The 24440-nt window shown below is 34.6% G+C and overlaps 1 protein-coding gene across 3 annotated transcripts; it reads right to left on the bottom strand.

Moving 5' to 3' along the window:
• Positions 1-1676: 1676 nt before the first annotated feature.
• On the bottom strand, positions 1677-23563 carry LOC111517004 (uncharacterized). 3 transcript variants are annotated; one of them, XM_074181519.1, is made up of 5 exons: positions 23087-23563; positions 15996-16334; positions 7276-7521; positions 2670-2869; positions 1677-1923 (listed from the first exon to the last, which is right to left on the bottom strand). In XM_074181519.1, the coding sequence occupies exons 1-5, from the start codon at positions 23514-23516 to the stop codon at positions 1807-1809; spliced, it is 1332 nt and encodes a 443-aa protein (XP_074037620.1). In that variant the 5' UTR covers positions 23517-23563; the 3' UTR covers positions 1677-1806. The 3 variants fall into 3 exon arrangements, with proteins under 3 accessions (XP_074037620.1, XP_074037621.1, XP_074037622.1); XM_074181520.1 differs by having other exon boundaries at positions 1697-1923; positions 2801-2869; XM_074181521.1 differs by lacking the exon at positions 2670-2869 and having other exon boundaries at positions 1698-1923.
• Between the last annotated feature and the right edge of the window lie 877 nt (positions 23564-24440).

Below are 24440 nucleotides of genomic sequence, written 5' to 3'. Positions count from 1 at the left end.
AAGTGCCTTCGGGAAAAGGGAAGAGGCTTATAATTGCTCACATTGGAAGCGAAGACGGATTTTTAAAAGAAGGTTTGTTAAGCTTTGAGTCGTGCCGGGCGGGAGATTATCATGAGGACATGAATTCGGATGTCTTCGAAGACTGCTTCGGGGAAATGTTAAAATTTCTTTCAACTGATTCGGTCGTGGTTATGGATAATGCAAGCTACCATTCAAGGCGCTTAGAGAAGGTACCAACTTCAGCTTGGAGAAAGCAAGAAATTATTAACTGGCTGTCAAATAAAGGTATTCAGTTTGAGACGAATTCAGTAAAGAAGGAACTACTAGCCATAGTAAAACAACATAAATCTCGCTTCATGAAATATGCCGTAGAAGATGTAGCAGAAAAGTATAAAGTAACTGTGCTGCGCCTACCGCCATATCATTGCGAATTAAATCCTATAGAACTTATATGGGCACAAGTTAAAGGATATGTTGCAAGGCACAATACCACATTTAAAATGAAAGATGTCAAGGTATTGTTTGATCAAGCCATTATGGAAATCACATCAGAAAACTGGCAAAAAGCAATCCAGCATGTTTTAAAAGAGGAAGATAAAATGTGGGAACTGGACAACTTGGTCGATCAGGTGGTTGACCCTATAATTATAACACCAGGGGATGATGACAGTTCTTCGGATGAAGACTATACTGATGTAGAATAATTTAATTGAATTGTAAATATACTGTAGCGGGATAAGCAATCTGGACAGAGACCAGTGTATCAGGGACAGTGACACTTTTGCTTAGGTTAGGGTTTAGAATTAAGGGTAGTCTGAATAATTATTTTCTCGGAAGGTTCTCGAAAATTGTACCTAGTAATCTCTAGAACATTCAATTAGGGTATAAATAGAGTGTTGTTAAACGTTAAGGGAAGTTCACAGTTTTAGTATTGTTCAAGTGTCAAATTGTAATAACGTATCCAGTAAAGTTCTTGTCGTTTTTGTGAATAAATTGATTTAAAGTCCCCACAAGTGTTTCAATACGTAAAGTTCGTTCGTGTGTGTTTGTGAGTATTTCCCGATTTCGGTTCGTATATATTTTATTGTTACATTTTATATTTTTTTAATAACACTGTTCTGCTGTATTAAATTTTTATTTCCTTTAATATAATTTTTATGAATGCATATTCTTTTGGCAATTATCCCACTAGCGCGCCTCTGGCTCAGTATTTATCCGTCGATAACAATGGACAAATCCCTTAAAACAGGGTGATACCTACCTGCTCTTTATGAAACGACATAATTTTGCAATGCGGACTAGGGAAGTGACAGAATTTATTGACGGATCACCCTGTAGCACTTTTGAATACTTAATGAGATTTTATTACTCTACACTCTTTTGAAATAGACTATAGTTAACATTATGTTTGAAGCCAATATTTTCATTGAATTACGGCTTTCTGGCCACAGTTCCCGAATCTACCAGAATTAACCTTTTTCAAATGATTTCAACATACCTATATTGAAAGAGGTATGTTTTCCAACATATTTCAAGTATGTTACCGAACATTACCTATATCATTGTTGTCTGAATCATTATATAAAGATACTCAAACTGTTAAAAACACATTTTTGTATAGTAAATTTTTTGAAATTGATTGTTTCCTTCCTTTCTTTGGAAAATTTCCACTGTTTTTGTATCGAGATAAAGAAATAGAAAAGGGCAAAACCTTTCTTTCCCAAAATTAGTTACTTATGACATATAATGATTGAACATATTGATATTTCAAAATAAAAACTATGTTATAACTATTATTATCATGATTCACAACAGTCCTTCAAACTCATCTTCTTCGGGGTTCTCTTTCAACAGTTCCTCGTAGCTTTTGAAATTTCTGCGTCTTGACCAAGTCACAATAAGCCCCGCACAATAACATGGTATCTGAAAATATACACTTCTGATCAATACAAATTAATATGCAATTTCTCACTATCGTTGCAAGGAGTTGGTACACACAAATGCCAAAACTGCTCCAAACTGAGAATAACAGAAATAATAAACATGCGATTCTTATCATTGGTCAGTTAATGCGGAGATGGTCAACATAATACAACATAATATACAAGGGTAAACGTGCTCTGTAAACGTCACCAATCGAGCATATAAAATATATATTTGAAACTGACGAATAAATAAGAAATCTCTCGAAGGGTGAGTGACAGGATTTTAATCTGCAGCCATTTTAAGGGTTCTTTCAGTGGAACCCATAAATCAATCATCTACCATCTGACCTAACATCTCAACGTAAACTCATAATAGCATTACAGTACTAATTGAAATATTTAACAAAAATTGATGGAAACATAATTTCTCAATACATGCAATCAAGGCATCATTATTTATTACCAACTGCCTTTAAGGCCATCATAAAATTCAATATCACTGGAGAAATAGCAAATGTTGAATTTGTGTCAGTTTGTTAGCCGTGGTCTATTTCTACCAGATCGACTTAAAAATATTTGGGATATTTCATTAATAACTTTTTTATTCTTCTACACTCTGTATTTCGAAAACAGTGCAACTCCATTCACATGTTCATAGTCAGTTAAAAAACACAAATTTCAATTATTTTTCCAAAATTCGTTCTTTGTTTATGTACTCCTTTGTGTATTTTCAACATAACTTACAGTTAAAGACAACACAAAGCCCAAGTAGTTCAAGTGTCTCACAAGTTCTTGTGTCAGCAACCGTGACTTTGAAAAGACGTGAACAGTTACTTGTTGCATTCTGATGTCGTCTACTTGACAAGTATAATTACCCTCTTCACTCTCGGTTACGTCTAGGAGATACAAGGTGTTGAATGTGTCTACGACAAGATGTGGATTTCCTGCAATTGAAGATTGAAAAAAAAAAGATTATATATTGGCCTAGTCTGTGTGAAAAGGTATCTAACTATCAAAAGATTGAAACTGTGATTTGATCATATACTACTGCTTGTCTAATCTAGGAAGCTACACTACTGCTTTAGGATAGAAAAGGATGTAAACTACCGTGCGACTTGGTGCGCCTATTTGGGTCTAGAGTGGCCTGAGAGTATAGTCCCCGTCGCAAGTAGCAATAAGGATTGATGGTTTTTTAATTGATGGTCAATTCATAACACAACAAAGTTTTTGTTTCGGGGTTGAAATTAGATGATTTTAATGTATTTCCACGTGTTAAAACCGAAAGTGACCATACAAATTATATATTAGCTCTTGTTTTCAAGATATAGTATCATTATATTATATATATGTATATTGAGTTTTCAACAAATGAAATATTTCATCACCAACAGTTGGTACACATGTTTGTTTACATAACACCCCTCTCATCAGCTGTTCTTAAGTAGTAAACATAACCTATGTGAGTTTGTCAATTGTACGCACGTGGTTGCTATTGAAATTATCGTGTGAAGTTGATTTTTAAATTAATTTAAGTGCTGATCTGAAATGCCTCGAAAGTGTGTGAATTATGTCGATAGCTTTTGCTATATATGTGGTGAAATAACATTTAAGGCTCAGAAACGTAAAATGACACCTATCGTTAAGACAGCCTATGAACATTATTTTGGTGTGAAAGTTGGGGACCAAGATAAATCATGGGCTCCTCATATATGTTGTAATTCTTGTTCAGTCATATTGCGAGAGTGGCTGAAAAATAAAAACCGGGCAATGGCAGTACCTATGGTTTGGCGTGAGCCTACCAATCATACAGACGACTGTTATTTCTGCTTAACTCCTCCCATTAAGCAAGGTTTATCTATGAAGAAAAGAGGAACGGTTAAATACCCTAATCTCCCATCTGCTCTTCGGTCTGTACCACACTCAGATAATTTGCCAGTCCCTTCTCCACCCCAAAACTATGAAATTTTAGAGGAAGGTGATGAAGACTGTTTAGAAGGAGCAACCCATCCTTCTACATCCTATGACCCTGATTTTGAGGTAAGCGATAGGTCTAGTGATCCGCACAGAATTAGTCAAGCAGAGTTGAGTGACCTTATAAGAGATCTTCGCTTGTCTAAGGAAAAGGCTGAGCTGTTAGGGTCAAGACTACAACAGTGGAATCTTCTAAAACATGATGTGAAAATATCTCAGTACAGACAGCGTCAAAAAGATTTGCTTCCTTTTTTTTGAGAAAAAAGAAAACCTCGTAGTTTGTTCTGATGTTAATGGTTTGATGGACTGCTTGAATTTGGATCACACTCCATCTGAATGGAGACTGTTTATAGACTCTTCAAAACTAAGCTTAAAAGCTGTACTTCTGCATAATGGAAATCAGCTACCCTCTATTCCTATAGGTCATGCAGTTCACATGAAGGAAACGTATATAAATATGAAAACACTTCTCCAATCAATCAAATATGAACAACACAAGTGGCACATCTGTGGTGATCTGAAAGTCATTGCTATACTCCTAGGAATGCAATTAGGGTTCACCAAGTACTGTTGTTTTTTGTGTCTGTGGGACAGTCGGGATAGAGCCTCTTATAGATCCTAAGGATATTCTCCTTCCCCCATTACATATTAAGTTGGGACTAATGAAAAACTTTGTGAAGGCCATGGACCAGGAAGGACAAGCTTTTAAGTACTTGAGAGCAAAGTTTCCCAGGTTGAGTGATGCTAAAGTCAAGGAAGGCATCTTTATTGGGCCTCAAATCCGTGAAATCGTAAATGATCCTGCTTTTGACATGATTTTAACAGGAAATGAAAAAAGAGCCTGGGAAGCCTTTAAGGGGGTTGTACATGGGTTTTTAGGTAACAAAAGAGATGATAACTTCACAACATTGGTTAAAGAGCTTCTTCAAGCTTACCACCAACTTGGATGCAACATGTCCTTAAAAATTCATTTTCTTCACTCTCATCTTAATTTCTTCCCACAAAACTGTGGAGCTGTGAGTGACGAACATGGAGAAAGATTCCATCAAGACATTGCCTTAATGGAACAGAGATATCAGGGCCGTTGGAATGAAGCAATGCTTGCAGACTACTGCTGGTCTGTGTGTAGGGATGCTCCAGAAGTGTTTTATAAAAGACAAGCTAAACGACAGCGATCTTACAATGAATCGGATGGAATTAATTGAAATTTGGTGGTACAAACTTCTTTTATTTGTCAAAACACTACGAATACTGTTTTTTTTATTAATTTTGTACTTAAAATATTCTAAAAGAAACATAACAATATTGTTTTATGTACTTTCACTTTTCACGTATAGTATAACTACTCTTCAAGATTAAGTACTGTGTATCTCAAAAACCAGAGCTAATAAAAATTTTTCATTGTTATTTTCGTTTTTATCACCCCAAAATTAGTAGAAATTGACTAATTTAGTGTAGGAAACATTCAAAAAATATATTTTTTTGTTGTGTTGTGATAGTTTAGTATGATAATGTGGTATTCACGTAATTGAATCAAAATGAGTTTGTTTTTCAGCAGTCTCTATTGCATTAAATTTTGGGCTAATTAGGGAAAAGTACAAAGACATTCTGAAAATGTAATTTATTTGGGTTGAAGATTAAATTTCAAAATGAAAATGTTCGGGAAACATTATATTTATTGAGATGAATGGATCCAAACGAAAATATAATTGAATTCATGATCAAAAAATTACAATGGTTCCACTCCAGACAGAACGGAATCGCTTGTAGTTATCACTATCATCACGATTACTATCGTTGTCTCTATCACCTTGAACATCCATGATAATTATGTCTATTGCGAAATCAAAAGCGAGTTAACATAAATTTCTTCAAAACGTTTGGCGTGTTCACAACTTTTTTTCACTGCTCTTGAGAAAACGAAGTGAAGGATTCGTCACATAAACTCTCAACGGATGTGAAATTGAAGTCCACATTTCTATCAGCCACATATTGTTTCAGTGATGCCCATACTGATTCTATTAGGTTCAAATCTGGATGATAAGGAGACAATTTGGGTACACTATATCCATGATTTTCCATGATCCTATCGTGGTTTATGGATTTTGATAATGGAATAGAGATAAATTTTCAGCATATCATCCATGAAATGAATGTTCCCTTTTTTCATCTCATCTTTTCTCGAGGAAATGGTTGGGCACTTTTCATACTGAACATTGTGGTATGGAGCATTGTCTATAACCAAAGATTTGAAATCAACATTTCTTGCAACCATTTTTTGTAATTGTCGTTATTCATTTCGTTATGATAGTCGCCCAATTTTATGTTGGATTTGAAGTTTAGATATGAATTTTTCATAAATCCATATTCTCCTTCTGCATTTACAATTATGAGTCTCTGCCCTTTTGAAATTGGTGCAAGCAGCCTTTCATTCAAATCATTATTCCAAATCTTCTCATATATATGTGAAGCATGGATATATATCATCCATATGAATCATTGTTCGACCTTTTTCTCGATATTTCTTCACGTTCCTGAAAGAATTTCTTCGCAACTGCTGAATCGCCAGTTTTCCATTGGCAATTTTCTATTTTTTTTTCCTTTTCCTTCATCACTTTCCTAAGAGACTTATAAGATCCCTTGTAACCATTTTCGACAACGATTTTTTCATGTATACGGCGTAGGGTGGGAATTTTTTTCTCAGTAATGTGAATTGATTATATATCGACAAAGAAGGTCCTTGTCGAAATCATCAAATTCTGATTTTGATGCTTTTCTATGTTCTTTTATTAGGCGTTGAAGAAGAGGATGACTAACCATTTTTAATTGTTTTCACTTCACGAGCTATTCTTTCAATGCTACTCAAACTTACACCCGCCACTTTTGCACAACGCTCTTGAACTTTCTCAGGTCCATGCTTATGTCATTATCAGCTTCTCGTTGCATGAAAAAAGTACATTAGCAATCACTTCTCTCGCTTGATCACACGAAACTTATCGTTTTAACTAGGAGAGGAAAAAATCCTATATGTGATAATCCACATGCAAAAAACTGTATTCTGCTTGAAACCAAGAGAAATTGCAAACATGTTATTGTTAATTTTACTTTAAACCATTTTAGTATCGCCGCATAATCAATCAGTATCTTGGAGTCCTTAAATGATATGATTTTTTTTCAATCCGCTGATCCCCAGAAGAACGCTACATTTGATTTTTTCCATCAAAACTTGGAAATATTTTTTGAGTTATATACGAATCTCAACATATTCAACCGAAATAAATTATTTCCATAACTCATTTCTATAGAAAATTCCGTAATTCTTTCCACACACAAACCTATATAACCTTTAACAACATAAAAAAATCAAGAGCCTTCTGACCTGAATCGCCCGGTACGAGAGCTTTCCCACGTTTTCTCCACGTAACCGTGTTCTCCAAAGTGGATTCGGGACAGACAAGGGTTAAATGTGACTTCTCAGGCAAAACAAACGTTTTTCTATATTTAAATCCCTTGGTTTTTCCCACTTTCCACCCTTTGTTTACTCCCTCGGCATCTGGATTGCAAGTTCCTTCGCATTTTTCCTGCTGAATGAAATCCGGGACGATTTTGGTCAAATTGCTCATTCCTGGAATTAAGATGAAAGAGATGAATTGACGGTTATATGGAATGTTGTATACCGGTTGGGCATTATTTTCAATAGTGTAAAAGCAAGACATATATTTTTGTTGAAATATGTTTTCCATTAACCAGCTTGCTTCACCACAAACGACAACCCTCGGAAGTCCAAACACCGTTTCATTTGACGGTCGATTGAATGAGTTAAACAAACTACTCACGCCAACCCAACCGGCTACCGTCTCGCCAATGGTATAATCCTGCCATAATTTCATTCAGCTCTTAATATTAGACCACTTTGACCATTATTTGACATCAGTACATATAATAAACGTGTAGCTGATCGCTGTCTGTTCATCTGTGCGTTAGAACGTGCTAATTTCAAAAACGACTCAACCAATTTGGGTGCAGTTTTCATTGATTTATTGTTGTGGGCTCCACTTAACAATTAGTGAAGAATTTATTTCAATTCCCATGGCCTGTTCCATTCTAAACAAAAAATGTCTCTTGAGTTTTTTGCCCAAAATAAACCAGTTCGCAGCAAAAAATTATTTTACGAACAACTACAGAGATACATCGTCATAAATGCGAAAATACGAAACTAATCTATCTAGTAGGTCGCTACTAGCGATAGTAACAATTAAATAGGTATGACGCTGTCAGTTTGTGAATTTTCGAAATTGAATTAATACTAATTGTGTTTTTGGGAAAGAAAGTTTTTGGCTTTCTACTACTCCATCTTGATACAAAAAAAAAGGATTAGGAAATCTTCCAAAGAAAGGAAGGAAGTAACTCTATACATGGATGTGTAGATCATACAAAGAAGTAACTTTCAGGCACAAACTGAAAGAAAGTCCTCCTAAAACAGCTACTTTCATATAAACATTGAATTATACGAAAGAAAAAAATTCTTTCGAAACAAATACTTCTATATGAACACTGAATTATACAGAAGATACGTTTCTCTACTCAGTTTGTATTTCAAACATTCGTTGTTAAATAAAAATCAGATATCTTCACATGAGTTATACTTTAAATGAATAGTAACAAATTGCACTTACATAGAACACTGTCATCCTGATTGGTATACACCGATGTTTCGCCTTAAGACACTTGCCCTAAGGCTCTTCAGTACCAAATTGGATAACATTATAGAAAATACACACACTTCATTCATGAATTACGATTTTTCAATGTCACGGAGTAAACTTGATCTGCTTATGTCATCGATGACATCGTAATGACATTCATTCACCTATTTGACTTAATCCCAGCCAAGAGGAATCTTATTTGAATTGAAGGGGTTATATTTTTTAGGAGTGATTAATTTTTGGGAAAGATAGTTTTCGACTTTCTACTACTCCATCTTGATACAAAAAAAGGATTAGGGAATCTTCCAAAGAAAGGAAGGAAGTAACTCTATACATGGATGTGTAGACCATGCAAAGAAGTAACTTTCAGACACAAACTGAAAGAAAGTCCTCCTATATATATATATATATATATATATATATATATATATATATATATATATATATATATATATATATATATATATGCACATCATCCATGTATAGAGTTACTTCCTCCCTTCCTTTGGAAGATTCCCTAATCCTTTTTTTTTGTATCAAGATGGAGTAGTAGAAAGCCAAAAACTTTCTTTCCCAAAAATTAATCACTCCTAAAAAATATAACCCCTTCAATTCACTAATGCTAAATGCTAAATGTGTGTTGTTGTTCTGTTCTTTATTTGTTACTTTAATAATTCACTTGTTATTAAACATAAACATAGGCATAAACAAATAAGGAAATGGCTGATATGCAATACGTTTACGGTCTGTCGCAGGGGACGAACACCACAGCTTGAGAGGAAGCAGTACTTAATTTGATTGAAGAACAACCTACTACCAGTACTAGAAAGATTGCTTTCCAGCTAAATGTTGATCATATGACGGTATTTCGAATTTTAAGGGAACAACTCTTATACCTTTACCATCTTCAACGAGTACAGGCACTGTTACCGCGAGACTTTCCGAACCGTCTTGAATTTTGCAATTGGATGCTAGAAATGATTAGAAGAAATTGTGACTTTCTGAAGACGATAGAATTCATAGACGAATGTAGTTTTTTCTTGGGACAAGATTATTAATTTTCATAATTACCACATAGGGGCTGATGAAAACCCTCACGCTATTGTCGAAACTAACCATCAAGAACAGTTTTCTCTTGAAGTGTGGCTCGGAGTTTTTGGGGATGATTTAATTGGGCCTCATTTTCTACCTCCTCGATGAGGACCACAGAACTGGCCCGTTCGATCCCGGGATCTAAATCCTCTCGATTTCTCCATTTGGGGCCATTTACAGCATTTGGTTTATCGTATTCCTGTTCGCGATGTAAAGGACTTGAGAAACCGCATCATTCATGCGTGCAGGGTAATCAGAGAGACTCCAGGAATATTTGAGCGAATACGTGGCTCAATGCGCCTACGTCTAGACGCATGCGTAATGTCTGAAGGTAGACATATTGAACATTTACTATGATTTCTACATGTTGTGTGTTTTTTTATTAATAAATTAGTTTTGTTTATTACCCTTCAATCGTTTAATGCAGATACTAACTACAAAATAACAATAAATCCAGTTCGCATTTATGACGATGTATCTCTGTAGTTGTTCGTAAAATAATTTTTTGCCGCGAACTGGTTCATTTTGGGCAAAAAATCCAAGAGACATTTTTTGTTTAGAATGGAACAAGCTATCGGAAATACATTTTTAAATGGTAAATAAATGATAAGACAAAAAGTTACATTGGAAATAAATTTTAGGGGTTGAGTTTTCCACCCCTTACAACCATGGGGTGAACCAAATAAATTACTGGCTAAGTGTCTCTTTTTGGCAGTACAAAATGTCAGGGTGATTTCAATATTGTAACTTTTTCAGTGCTTGTGAAAAAAATTGTTATACAAATTTTATGTACACCCTTTAAGGGGCTGTATCTTAACAAGGGATGCTCCAATTGAGTTTCTTTATATGAAAGATCCTATCTTTTTTTCGATAAGAAATCACCTCCTTGAATGTTTTACACTTATTCAGTTACACCCTGTATTGTTTCGCATTACCAGATAATACATGATGAGCAGATTTCAACAAAGTATAAAACATATGGTCTGAATCCTATCGTTCGGGAGCTACAAATTATTTGAGTAGAAAACGAGCCACCCTGAATAACTTTTTACAGGAAAAATGAAGAAACACCTCAACAATAGTATACAGGAGGACATATTTTGACGTATTCACATTTGATCTAACTTTCCCTATCGCACCCCCAAAGCGTGTCATCATTTTTTCAAATGGATCAATTGTTTTGCATTATCAGATGTTCCATGATGAGCAGATTTCAACAAAGTAGAATACATTATGGTTTGAAGCTCATAGTTTGGAAGCTAAAAATTATATGAGTTTAAAACGAGCCACTCTGAATGAAATGATGTTCGACTAAGGCATTTCCATACAGTTTAGTATCATCGACATAAAACGACTTGCTGGACTTTATATGAAGATCAAGATCACTTGCATAAGCAACGAAGAGGAGCGGGCCAAGAACAGATCCCTGGGGAACTCCAGGCGTTTTTTGCGTTTTTTGTTAAAAATTCTGACATTTATTTTCTGCGATGATGGATTCCATTACTTTGAAAGGTACGGATAAAAGACTAATGGACCTGTAGTTAATTGGATTGAGTTTATCGCCTTTTTTGAAAACAGCGGTGACAGATGCCTTCTTTCAAGTCTGCGGGATGCGAGATTTTGCGAAAGAGACTGACATATTGTTGACAACAGAGAGCAGAGAGTTTCGGCAAACTTTTTGAGAAAAAAGGAGCTCATTCAATCCAAACCAGGAGATGAATTCGATTTAATGTTCAATAAATGATTTTTAATTTTTTCCGAAGTAAACGTCACATTAGTCAGATTATCGCGTAGTAGTTCTGCTATAATTTTTGGTAATTGGTATTTTCGAGGCTCAACCGTGAAGGGGCTTGTGAAAGAATCGGCCAAAATCTCTGCTGATTCGATGTCTGTAGAACACAAGGAACCGTCAGGTTTTCGTAGGAGCGGAATGCTTACTTTGGTGTTCAGGTTAGATCGTATGAACTTGTACAATTTTTTATTGTTTTCAGAGTCTGCAATAGATTCATCGAACTCACGGCGCGAAGATCGTATTGTTGAATTATTGAACAAATTCATGGAAACTGGATCTGATAACAATAAAAGGCATAGTCAGTTTTCTAAGATTATTGAATACTGTTTCTATCAAAGATTATATGATTACTTTGAATCATTTAGATTATTTTCTTCTAGTCAGAATGCTTATAGAAGAAATAAATCCACTGTTGGCGCAATTGATCAACTCATTAAACATGTGTTGGAAATCTTAGAAAACAAACAGCATACTCTGGGGTTATTTTTTGATTTGAGCAAAGCTTTTGATCTCGTTGACCATGACATACTGCTACACAAATTGCAGTTTTATGGTATACGTGGTCCTGCATTGAATTGGGTAAGATCTTACCTGACTGGCCGTAGTCAACTGGTCTGTGTGAATGGAATTAACTCTGTAAGTAAATGTATAGTAAGAGGGGTACCTCAAGGCTCTGTTTTAGGACCTCTTTTATTTTTGGTTTTTATTAACGATCTTCCGAAATTTTGTTCGAAAGCTTCCATTATTATAATTTTTGCGGATGACACTAATATCTTGGTATCTGCGGAAACTATGTCCGAAGTAATTGTCAAAGCTAATGAAGTAACTGATCAAATTGAGGAGTAGTGTTCTACAAATGGTCTGCTGCTAAATTCTGCCAAATCTCAAATGCTCAACTTTGTTACTAAAAATATAACTATTGATAAAAGCTATTTGGTAAGATTAAATAATGAAACTTTACATCAAGTTAATTGTACTAAATTCTTGGGTGTTGATATTGATAATAAACTTACCTGGAGTTTCCATGTTGATAGTGTCAAACTGAAGCTCAGTAAACATATATGTTTACTTCGTAGGTTGAAACAAACAGTCTCTTTTGATGTTCTCATGCTTTTATACCACAGTTTAATTCAGTCAGTGATTTCCTATGGCCTCGAACAGTGGGGCTTATCAGCTAAAGCTGATGAAGTGTTTGTCATTCAGAAAAAGGTAATCAGAATTCTGGCTGGGGCATCTTCAAGTGCTAACTGCAGGCCATTATTCATTCGTTATAGTGTATTAACAATGCCTAGTTTGTATATCTACCAAACTCTGATATATATAAGAAAAAATATTTCAATTATTCCTAGAAATGAGCAAATCCATGAACATTTCACCAGAAATAACCTTCAACTTTATCAGCCTTATAGTAGATTGACAGTATCGAAGAATCACCCCGTGTGCTGTGGGATTAAATTATATAATAAGCTTAGTAATGACATTAATTCCTCAAACATCAATGTCTTTAAAAGGAAGCTTAAGGTTTTTCTATTGCAAAAAGCATACTACTCTGTGGATGAGTTTCTCCTTGAGTCATAATCATAATTTCATTGTAGCTTAGTGATTTTATTTTTATTTAAGTTATGCTTTGTATTTGTTTTTCTATAATAGTTTGACCTGTTGTATCAGCCAGTATTTTATGATGATGTTTGCCTAATGTGATTGTAAATGAACACTGATTCAATAAATGTTTGATTGATTGATTGATTCAGGAGTTGTCAACGATGAAGCTATTTGTACTGCAGTTGGACTAATTCGCAATCTCTTACTAAGTTATTTCGAGAATCGAATATGAAATCAAGAAATTTCAATGCAGTCAAGCATATCATTTCTAGAAACCTGTGGATTCGTTTTCCGATGATATTCCAGGATAGCTTCCCAAGCTTCTGCCACCGCAGTTGTCGGTTTTGGATTATTCAACCCACCAACGTGACATAAAATCTTGGCAAGTTAACTCAGGTGTCACACCAATAAGTGGTTCCACTTATGTCTCGCTTGCATTCACGCATTTACTTTTATCGAGTACTTTTCTTAGTTATTCACATTTTGTTTTCAATCGAGAACCGCCTGCCCGGTATTGACGATGCCCAACAGGCCGAAACAGCTGTCTACCGGTGGCTCTGAAATTGAAATCATTATGGAAATGATCAGAATACTACTCATCTATTCTCTCTAATATTAATGTATGTACCCAGTTGAAGTGTGACTTATTGAAATCGAATTTTCTCGAATGGAATATGATGATATATTTCTTTCAATATTCAGATTCCTAAGATTTTGACCTTATTTTCAGTTATTTCATTTTGAAAAATCAAGTTTGTTATGAATGTTTAAACAATCCAATTCTTTCATTGACTAATGACACTACCACATTTTTTCCCTTATATTCAGTAAATATAAGTGGATTATCTTAACGACTGTAGAAATGTACAGGAAAATGGATTAACGGGTTTTCTCAGTCAAAATTAAAAATAAAAACTCTGCCTTACTTTGCCAAGCTGTCGCTTCTCACTGAGAAGCTTCTTCATTATTCTACTTTGAGTAATAATGAGTACAAAATGATAAATAAAACACATAAATCGGTAAAAAGAAGTAAAAACATGTTCATAAAATTTTATTTTGTTCGACAAAAGTCATACCTTCACATAAATGTCATTTTTCAATGAAGGATAATCATCAATTCGGAAAAAGAATCTAATTGATTGATACGTTTTTCATGATTATCATGTTCGTGGTGAAGTTCCAGTAAGTTACTATATATTTTACTGAGATTCTCAATGTCAGTTTTTCCGTTTTATTTATCACTCTATAGAATAAAAAATTAGTACCCTCTTTCCTCAAGCAAAATGAGTTTTAGACTTCTTAGAGATATAATAATCGAAAATTCATATGCCAGATAATTTCTCAATGAAATAATTTTATATGTAATGATAATTCACCTATCAATTTTTCTTACAAATTTATACCTAATCTTGAAAATTCATCACAATGGACAGAATATCTCAACTTTATAGAATTAAAATACTGAATTAGAAAATTAAACGGATATTACAAAAAAGGTCAAATGTTATTAATAATATTCCTTGTTACAATTGTGATTCGGAATATATTGGAACAACATCCAGAATTATTCACATGAAAATTAATATGAAAGTTTTACATACATAAAAAATATTTGCAAACGATTTTTTCCTGAAATGGTTGAAATCAATTTGTCTTCTAATTGTATCAATATAGAAACTGACATTGAGAATCTCAGAAACATATATAGCAACTTACTCAAGTTTTTCAATGTGAGGTATAGGTTTGTGATATATTGTTTGAAAGGTCTCTCCATTTTCTATTCAAAAATGTTACCCCTTTCAAGTTTATTCCACCAATTAAAAGAAAATAAATTTAAAACATGTAATGTATTGCAAAACGTAATAAAATTCAGACTACAAAAAAAGAACTATGGATGTAATCGAAGTAGATGTTCAAAATTTCCACCGCAAAAGGTCTTGTCAACATCCTAATCTCAAATAAAACTGTCTTCTAACATTATTTAACATATCAGGCGTGATCGACCTAATCACAAGCGTTATTCATTCTTTTAAGCCATTCAAATCTAAAGGTTCAGTTCTGTACACATTGCTCTTCACATATCCTCATAAAAAAATGTCATGATGAGAGATCAGATGATCGCGCTGGCCATTCAATCGAATCCACCAATTGGAAAATGTTGTTTCGAGGTATCGCGGTGGTGCTCCATCCTGCTGAAAGCATATATATTCACTGGAACTGTGGGTTTCCAGGATCAGGATAAAAATTTGCTCGACTTGGAATGATATCATTTTGGAGTAGTGCCAAATAATTATCGCCATTCAAGTTGCCCTCAATGAAAAAGGGACCAATGATATGCTTTCCTACAATCCCTGCCCAAACATTATCCTTTTGAGGGTATTGCGTGTGTTCTTCTCCCATCCAGTGAGGATTTTCCGTTGACCAGTAGCGGCAATTCTGCCGATTAGCATGACCGTTAAGAGACAAAATGCACTCATCAGAAAACAAAACGTCTTCTAACTGCTCATGAAAATAAGTTCTTTTATCAATATCGTCTTCCATGAGCTCCTGTCTAGGTATCATTTTAACGGGATGCATTTTTTTTTAATATGTTTACTATCGATGTATGGATTTAATACAGAACGAAGATACCTTCTAAACGATATATCACAAGCCTCTACTTTTCTTCTAAAAAATTGGGGGTTGTGCCTGTCATTCGACGGGGGTTGAAGGTAGGGGTAGCATTTTTCTGTTGAAGTATGTCAAATCATAATTTAAATTTGACGTGTTTCGGGATTTCGGTAAAATATGTGCCGAAATAATGAATATATTCCATTTGGCTTTTACTGTATATAGGAGCGTCCTTACCTAAAACGAAGAGAATTTATAGCAATTATTCATTGAAAAAGTGTCATAAATTCACCTCACCTGGAAACATCTTTCCCAATTTCATCGACCTGCAGGAAACCTCGTTCGCGTTCAAGAAAAACAGCTCATCGGGGTTGGTGGTGGTGTTCTCCCTCGATGTGCGAGTTAATTTTATGCGACAGCGCCCCCTCTTCTTCCTGACCCCTTCGCCGTTCGCTCGACCGCAAACCTCACACATGCCCCAGGGGTCCCAGTGACTTATCGCCTCCAAACTAACTTTTAAATGCTCCCTCAAGTGTACGAATTCTTTTCCTTCCGATTCTGCAAATAGCTTGTTTATCGGTGTGAAATGGTCTTCGTGGTATTTTGCCCAATCTGTCAAGTTACCGGATTCTAGTTCTGGAAAACAAATGAACAAATGAACGTATTAATCATTTGAAAAAGCTAATGTTTTAGCGAAACATGTTATGATTATTTTCAATAAAGTTAGTGGAGATCAAATCGTTTAAGTGTAGTTTGTGAAATTACTATGGATCTTCATCAAGTAACGGCCGAATCAATCAGAAAAATGAACAATTTGCTCGGCCAATTGGAAGTTCTGGACAATAATTGTATCATATCATTCCAGTGGTATGAATTATATTATTCGAAAGTATTGAAATTTAATTGTTTATGTGTATAGAACACTTCGTATATTACATTCAATAGAGCCAACAATTTTCTTATGTAATAACATGAGGAACACACACACGCGTATTTCTGAAAAAATTATATTTTGTTAGTGATGGCTGTGGAGGCGAAGGAGTTGATCCAGAAAGAAATAAAACAGTCAAGCACTGTTAAAAAAATAAGGTCAATGGTCAAATTTCGTGGGCTACGTACATTCGATTAGCGATTTTTTAATTTTGTTTATTGTTGGTACACTCGTCTCGAACATTTGTTCAGAGTTTTATCTATTTAGCATGTTTACTTTGTTGGAGAGGCACACAAATTAGAACTGTTCCGCATGTTCGGCGAATTTTTGCTATCGAGAAAATGGATCAAAGAATTTGCATGAAATTTTGTAGTGAGAGTGGCATACGATGATTGTACTCTGAGTCAGATACATGTTTACAAGTGATACAAGCTTTTCACATCGAGAAGATGTGAATGACGATGCTTGCCATAGACGCCCCATTAACAACCGATCGTCGAATCACCACTGAAGAAGTTGTTGGGGATGTCAGCATATCGGTTGGCTCATGAATTGCAATTTTTTCGGAAATTTTGGGTTTGGAAGATGTGGCAGCGAAATTTGTTCCGAAATTGATGAATTTCGACAAAAAAGTCGCATAAGAATCACTCAGGAATTGTTGAATGAGGTCAACGGCTATCCAGATTTTTTGAAGAGGCATAACAAATCATGGGTATATTCAAATTCAAATTTTATTGAGTCTGTTTCCTGTTAACATTAACAGAATAGACGAGTCTTCAAATAAAGAAAAAATACACATTGTAAAATCACATAAACACAGAAATACGAACATAAAAAATTGAAAAAAAGCAATGAACATGAAAACAAATTAAAAACGGATTCTTTAAGAGAATAATCACCTCTTTTACTCTTCGAGATAAGTTGCGAATTCATTCAAATCATAGAAGCATTCTGCTATCAGAAGCTCTCTCAGCTTACTCTTGAAAATCCTCAGGGATTTAATTTTTTTCAATGACGTGGGTAATTTATTGTTGAAATGGCTACCTGCCATTTCTGGCGAATTTTTATAAAATGAATATTTACATTTACTTATCCATAAATTATCTTTATTTATGGTGTTATAATCATGCTTGTCACTATGTTTGATGAGGTTTTCCCTGTTCATGAAAGTTTATGTGAGTAGCTTCATGAGGTATATATATACACGTAACTGTCAAAATATAATTTTTTTTGAAGGTGTCTCTGCAGGAATTCTGGTAGGAAAGATTGTAAATGCCGCCGTACGATTCTTTTTTGACGAATGAAAATTCGTTGGATATCCTGAGCTTGTCCCCATACTACTATGCCATACGAAATAGCTGAATAGGCAAATGCATAATACACATTCAGAAGGGATTTGCGATCTAAAACATTTTTCAAAGAGCCTATTATATAGAAAGTTTCATTAAGTTCATCACAAACATTGTCTATTTGTTTATTCCAAGAGAGATGTTGATCAAGGACTGTACCCAGAAATTTTGTGTCACGTGATATGTTAATATATTGCCCCCCAAACAATATAACTGGATTTGAAGGTGTTCTATATTTGTTGTGATACTCTACGCAAGCAATCTTTTTATGATTGATGATTAGTCTATTCTTGAAGCACCAGCTTTTGAATTCCTCAAGAATAATTTGTATTTTTTTGTTTTAGTTCATTTTCGGATATTTCTGAAACAAGTATACATTTGTTGTCGACATACATCAGAACTTTCCGCCATGATATGTGATCAGGAAAATTATTTATAAAAATAAAAAAAATCAGAGGACCAAGGACGCTTCCTTGTGGAGTTCCTATGTCAATGTCAAATTCATGGGAAATGACCTCGTCAATTTTTACAACGAATTTCCTTCGTTCTAGGAAGGATGTAAACCAATTATTAATATTACCTCGAATACCTAGGCTATGCAGTTTCTCTGAAACAAAAGAGCTGTTGCCAGTATCAAAGGCTCTAGTAAGGTCATTATTTTTCTAGAGTGACTGCCTGAGACCTATTTGTAATATACGACCGAAACCATCTTAAGCAGATCACCGTGTATACCGATTTCCGTCAGCTTATCGAGTGAAATTGCATGATCTATCTTGTTGAATGCCTTGCTGAAATCGGTATAGATGGCATCAACCTGGTAGCCTTTATCCATGCTCTTGAAGATATATTCAGTATGAATAAATAAATTGGTTTCAATCGAGCGATGTTTTACAAATCCATGCTGATCATTATTGATTGAGGATTCAACATCAAATTATATATAGTCACGAATGATTGATTCAAAAGGTTTGGAGCAGAGTTTTGATATGGGGTGACAGTTTTCAAAAAATTACTTATTACAACTTTTCAAGATGGGATCTACAAGTGCAGTTTTCCATATTTTTGGGAGAAAGCCTTCTTCGATAGACTTATTTAATAAAATAAATAGGATAAAATAAATAGGAAATAGGACATTTCTTGATCGCATTGTTTTGAAAAACAAGTGGGTATATTATCCACGCCAGATGATTTCTGAGGATGATCCAGTATCTTACTCAGAATGGTATTTGGAGACATGTGATAAGGACTGAATGTAAAGCTATCGGTTAATCTATTAGTTATGATATCGAAATCAAAGTCTAATCGTCTCAATGGAAGAGCCCAGAAGAGCCAAGATCAAAAAAGCACGTCAAGTTCGATCTAATGTCAAGGTTTTGTGGAAAAATAATTCATGGCTTTTGTATTACGATGAGACACCTGCTCACTCGTCATTGCTTGTTCGTGATTTTTTCCGAAAACAACACCGTTATCATGCCTCAGCCACCGTATCCACCAGATTTGGCCCTCTACGACGTTTCGGACGATTGATGAGATGAAAACTTAATCGCTGAGAAAATATACCAAGGTTAGGTTAGGTTAGGTCCAAAGTGAGTGGGTCTATTCGACCCTCCACCGCAACCCGCATAGGTTTATTGTGACTCAAAAAAATATAAATAAATTAATAAAAATATATATACCAAGGACATACCAAATAGTGCATATCAGAACAGCTTCGAGGATTGTAAAAAACGCCGGCACAAGTATATTTTATCTGAGGGGACTAATTTGAAGGGGGCAAAAGAAAAATTGATGAATAAATAAATATTTTTGAGAAAAATGAACATTCACCTTATTCATTGAACAGAGAGCTTACTTACATAGTTCACTTAGTTTAAATTTGGGATTTAAAAAAAATATCTTCCTTATCTTGCTAGGTATTTTTTATATGAAATACCGTGAATAGTTTACTATTACAAAAATGTTGATTTCTGAAAAACTAATGGAGTTAATAGTGTATAAATAATCTCTTGGGGCAACAAATCAGTTTGTGAAACACGAAATGAGAAATGTGATGCAATTCAGATGTATGAGAGCACTCATTATTGCTTGTTCGTGATTTTTTCCGAAAACAACACCGTTATCATGCTTCAGCCACCGTATCCACCAGAGTTGGCCCTCTACAACGTTTCGGACGATTGAAGAGATGAAAACTTAATCGCTAAGAAAATACACCACGGTTAGATTAGGTCCAAAGTGAGTGGGTCTATTCGACCCTCCACCGCAACCCGCAAAGGTTTATTGTGACTCAAAAAAATATAAATAAATTAATAAAAATATATATACCAAGGACATACCAAAAAGTGCATATCAGAACAGCTTCGAGGATTGTAAAAAACGCAGGTACAAGTATATTTTATCTGAGGGGACTAATTTGAAGGGGGCAAAAAAAAACTGATGAATAAATAAATATTTTTGAGAAATATGAACATTCACCTTATTTATTGAACAGAGAGCTTACTTACATAGTTCACTTAGTTGAAATTTGGGATTTAAAAAAAATATATTCCTCATCTTGCTAGGTATTTTTCATATGAAATACCATGAATAGTTAACTATTACAAAAATGTTGATTTCTGAAAAACTAATGGAGTGAATAGTGTATAAATAATCTCTTGGGGCAACAAATCAGTTTGTGAAACACGAAATGAGAAATGTGATGCAATTCAGATGTATGAGAGCACCGTTTGCTCTGGATTCACTCTGTTCCAGATATTCTAGTTTTACCATTCAATATTCATGAACCTTGCAAATACAGTAAAATAATTTTACAGTTTTTATATATTTGGTATATTTCAACATCGAATCGTGATTAATTTTATGAACTGAAAATGTTTCATTTCACAATACTTTAATAGGAAATCAGCAATTTTGTAATTCAATAAAAGTTTTCATGGTATATGGATTTTTTTAAACAAATTATCATTACAGAAATTCCTTTTATTTTCATGATAATTTCCAATGAGGTTGGTCAACTGAATTAACTGAATTATAATAATTTTACTGAAATATAAAACATAGGGCAGTGGTCCATCTGATATAATCATACTGAAAATTGTTTTCGAATTTTGATTTCGTTTAAAAAAATTGTTTGCTTGGGATCTGATGAAGTCGACGAAGGCCGTTTCTGCCTGATAGATAAAGGTTCTACCGGTGAGAAAGTCGTCAAAGTGCTTGAAAAGATGGTATTCAGTTGGCGAGATGACTGGGGAGTATGGTGGGTGAGATAGAACTTCGACGTTCAATTCCTTCAATTTCCGGACGGTGATTTGTGAAACGTGCGAATGGACGTTATCATGAAGCAGGATCTGACTTCCTCTGTTGACCAGGATCGGCTGCTGACGCAAATGTTGGTACATTTCGTCGAATTCCTCACAAAAGGACTCTGCTGTGATGGTTTGGTCCGGTTCTGGAAAGCCGTGGCTCATCTGTGTCCAACCACTGTACTGAAGTCTCCTGTTATCGTAGATGATCCACTTTCTAACATACGTGCCGATCCGATCCAAATAAAGGATCATTATGGTTGCGCCAAAGCAAAGAAAACACCTCGAAACGTGACAATTCCTGTCAATCGTTCAAATGACGAATGACAAGCACGTGACATTAGAACAGACAAAACTTTTGAAACAACCCAATAATTTTTGGAGATCTAACCTCTGAAAATGAGGAATTATATGTAATTCACGAGAAAGGTATATTTGTATGGTTTTTATTAAATCATATTATGCCGCGTATGCATTCGATTATTTGATCAGTATGTGTGATGAGCTTCATGTTGCCGACAAGGCGCAGAGTATTCGAAATCTGCACATTTTCAGTACGCAGATTTTGAATACATTCACTGCGCTGGTTTTTATTGAATTTCTGCGCATTTTACACCATGTCACTTTGTCTTAGCAGACCAGCTTAAGCTAAAAGTACTTCAGGCACATTATATTATTATTCAGTGTTCAATTTTTGATGAAACTAACGGTCCAAATAGATTGACCTAACCAACTCTTCTGCTCTTCTATGTTCTATGTGAACCAATTACCGATCGTTCTATGCTATTTATTCAACGTGGAAAAGTTGAAAGATAGCAGAAGATAGCAACAAACAGCTTGTTCTTTGAAGATAGTGCTATGGAACGTTTGTATATTGCAGTTGACTCAAATTTTTGGCACCATATATTATGAAAATACAATCAATGCTTTAATTATCATTCATGGTCGGTCTGTAGTCGGTCAGTTCGACATGGGTACTTTGTTTACTCACTCAAATCGGCCGCCGTGTTGGTCGGTGGTTCAAGCCTCAGGCTGAACGATCGATTTTCACTTGCTTTTTCGACCATGAACATTTAAACTGATGCGCGTACCTTTTGATAATTATGAAAAATTCAACATTTTTTGGAATGGTATATAAGACATCATTTTCCACTTATGATACATTTTCTTTAATAATGAGATATTATTAGTGGGACATTATTTTTGAAAGATACAAAAATGCATTCTTCGCCAACATATAAATACATTATTCACCGTCATAAATATACATTCTTCACTATCAAGTGCTGAAATCATTAGTAACACTAACACTTCACTCTCTGCTATAGTTATTATGTGAATATCCGCTGTAATGTTTTTATACTAATAATTATAAGAAGTTATGAAAAATGAAATTTTCTATGTTTTCACCATTTTTATTTGTAACTATCGTTATTGCAGTTTCGTCCTATATCAAGTCATGAAAAATGAAAAATGAAACTTTCTATGATTCCCTACCATGTAGTAACGGCTACATTAAGCAATTTATTAAATATATGAAGAATTTTTTAAAAAGCTATAGAAAACTGAAGATTATATATCAATATCATAGGTATTGTTCATATAATATGAATAATTTCCCTCATTTCAAATGGTTTAAAATAATCTGAGGAAACACTAAAAAAATCATCATCAAAGTCGGAACTGTTCTTGAAACTTCCGAGGAAGAGACTTCATTGATACGACTATCTATTTCATTCAATTCAAATGCAAATTTGTTGATCGATTATCGCCTCACCGTGTGAACCGAACTGCAATACCTACACCTACCTGTAACATTACGTTCGAACACGAGATCAACCAAGTAATTATACTTCTCATCAATCTCGGGCTGCTCGAATTCCCTGCAGTAATACAACCCCGTATCTGTCTCGGAAAAGTTGTTGATGTTCAAGCTATGATCAGTGTTAATCCAAATCCGGTTCAATTCCATTTCATTTTCCATACTCAGCTGCACCTCTCTCGCTTCGCCTAATCCCACTTTATCTATTTTATACCAGTTTTTTGGTTGAGAATCGTCGTTTTCGTTGCAATAATGGCATTGTAATGTGAGGTTTTGGTGGAGGATTGCGTCCACTAATTCGTAGGAATCCCTGTTCTCTGTGGAAATCGGGCGAGAGCGATCTCTGCATTTTTTCTCGGTTTCGTCTGGCGACACTAATAACAGTGAGAGGAAAATGTATATCAAGAATTTCAGCATAGCAAATGAGCAATCACATTTGACGAAACTGTCAATGAAATTTCCTAACCTCAATATTATTTCGAAACATTGAAAATGGGAGCATCAAAAATATAAATGTCAATAAAATCCTATGTTAGGAATCCAACTAATTTGACATATCAGCAGTATATGGAAGAGATATCTTCAACATATATGTCTCTAAAGGAGAGCGATTTTCCACATATTTACCTCTTGGGGAGGTTGAACTTTCCCTTCATACCTACCTAGTGACTACAACAGATTCCCTATCAGGATTTGATGACACTTTCTTCTTCAGTTTCCAGGTATGTTTGCCATTTTTTTTTCATTTTTTTGATTCCTCAATCCGAAATAACTTTTTCAAATTCACTTATTTCCTTTGATAATAGATTTAGAAAAGGTTAGTTCTTTGCAACGGTTTAAATAAAGTTCCTCTTGCTGTTTTCAATCGAACAACGGGAGCAATACCATCTTATCCAGGATTTTATTCTTCAATAAGAGGTAACAGACTCATTAGTAAATTTTAAAGTTACTTATAAGTAATCTATACTAATATAAATGTGAAAGTGTGTGGGGATGGATGTTTGTGGCTCTTCCACGCCTAAACGACTGAACGGATTTAGATGAAACTTTACATAAATACAGCTTATACATCAGAATAACATATAGGCTACAATTTACAAATTTTTTGTGTAGTTTTGGTCATAATATAACAATAAGTATTAGGTAAGTCGGAAAAAGTATTGCTCCCTAAGAGCGATGCCTATACCGTTGGAGTTACATACAGATAATGTACCGTGAGATTGTTTATCTCAAATAGTTCGAAATAAAAGTCCGCGGTAGCATATCTACCTCTTATTTGGTAGCCACTATATGCAAAATACTTAGCCATAAACACAATTAAATTCGAGTTCGAGGAATGAT

Source organism: Leptinotarsa decemlineata, unplaced genomic scaffold (assembly GCF_025532065.1).
Source record: "Leptinotarsa decemlineata unplaced genomic scaffold, Ldec_3_MD MMD2_tig00026314_RagTag_RagTag, whole genome shotgun sequence".
NCBI classification, from domain to species: domain Eukaryota; kingdom Metazoa; phylum Arthropoda; class Insecta; order Coleoptera; family Chrysomelidae; genus Leptinotarsa; species Leptinotarsa decemlineata.
Note: the sequence above shows the minus strand (reverse complement) of the source record. Positions and strands in the feature narration are given on the sequence as shown.

What these genes read in the sequence shown, in the direction of transcription:
- LOC111517004 (XM_074181519.1), bottom strand. Translation starts at nt 23,516, where the DNA reads ATGCTGAAATTCTTGATATACATTTTCCTCTCACTGTTATTAGTGTCG. An exon ending in ATTGGGAAAGATGTTTCCAG is followed by an intron (nt 7,522 to 15,995) that starts GTGAGGTGAATT and finishes TCTTAATTCCAG; the next exon opens with GAATGAGCAATTTGACCAAA. An exon ending in GCTTTGTGTTGTCTTTAACT is followed by an intron (nt 1,924 to 2,669) that starts GTAAGTTATGTT and finishes GTATATTTTCAG; the next exon opens with ATACCATGTTATTGTGCGGG.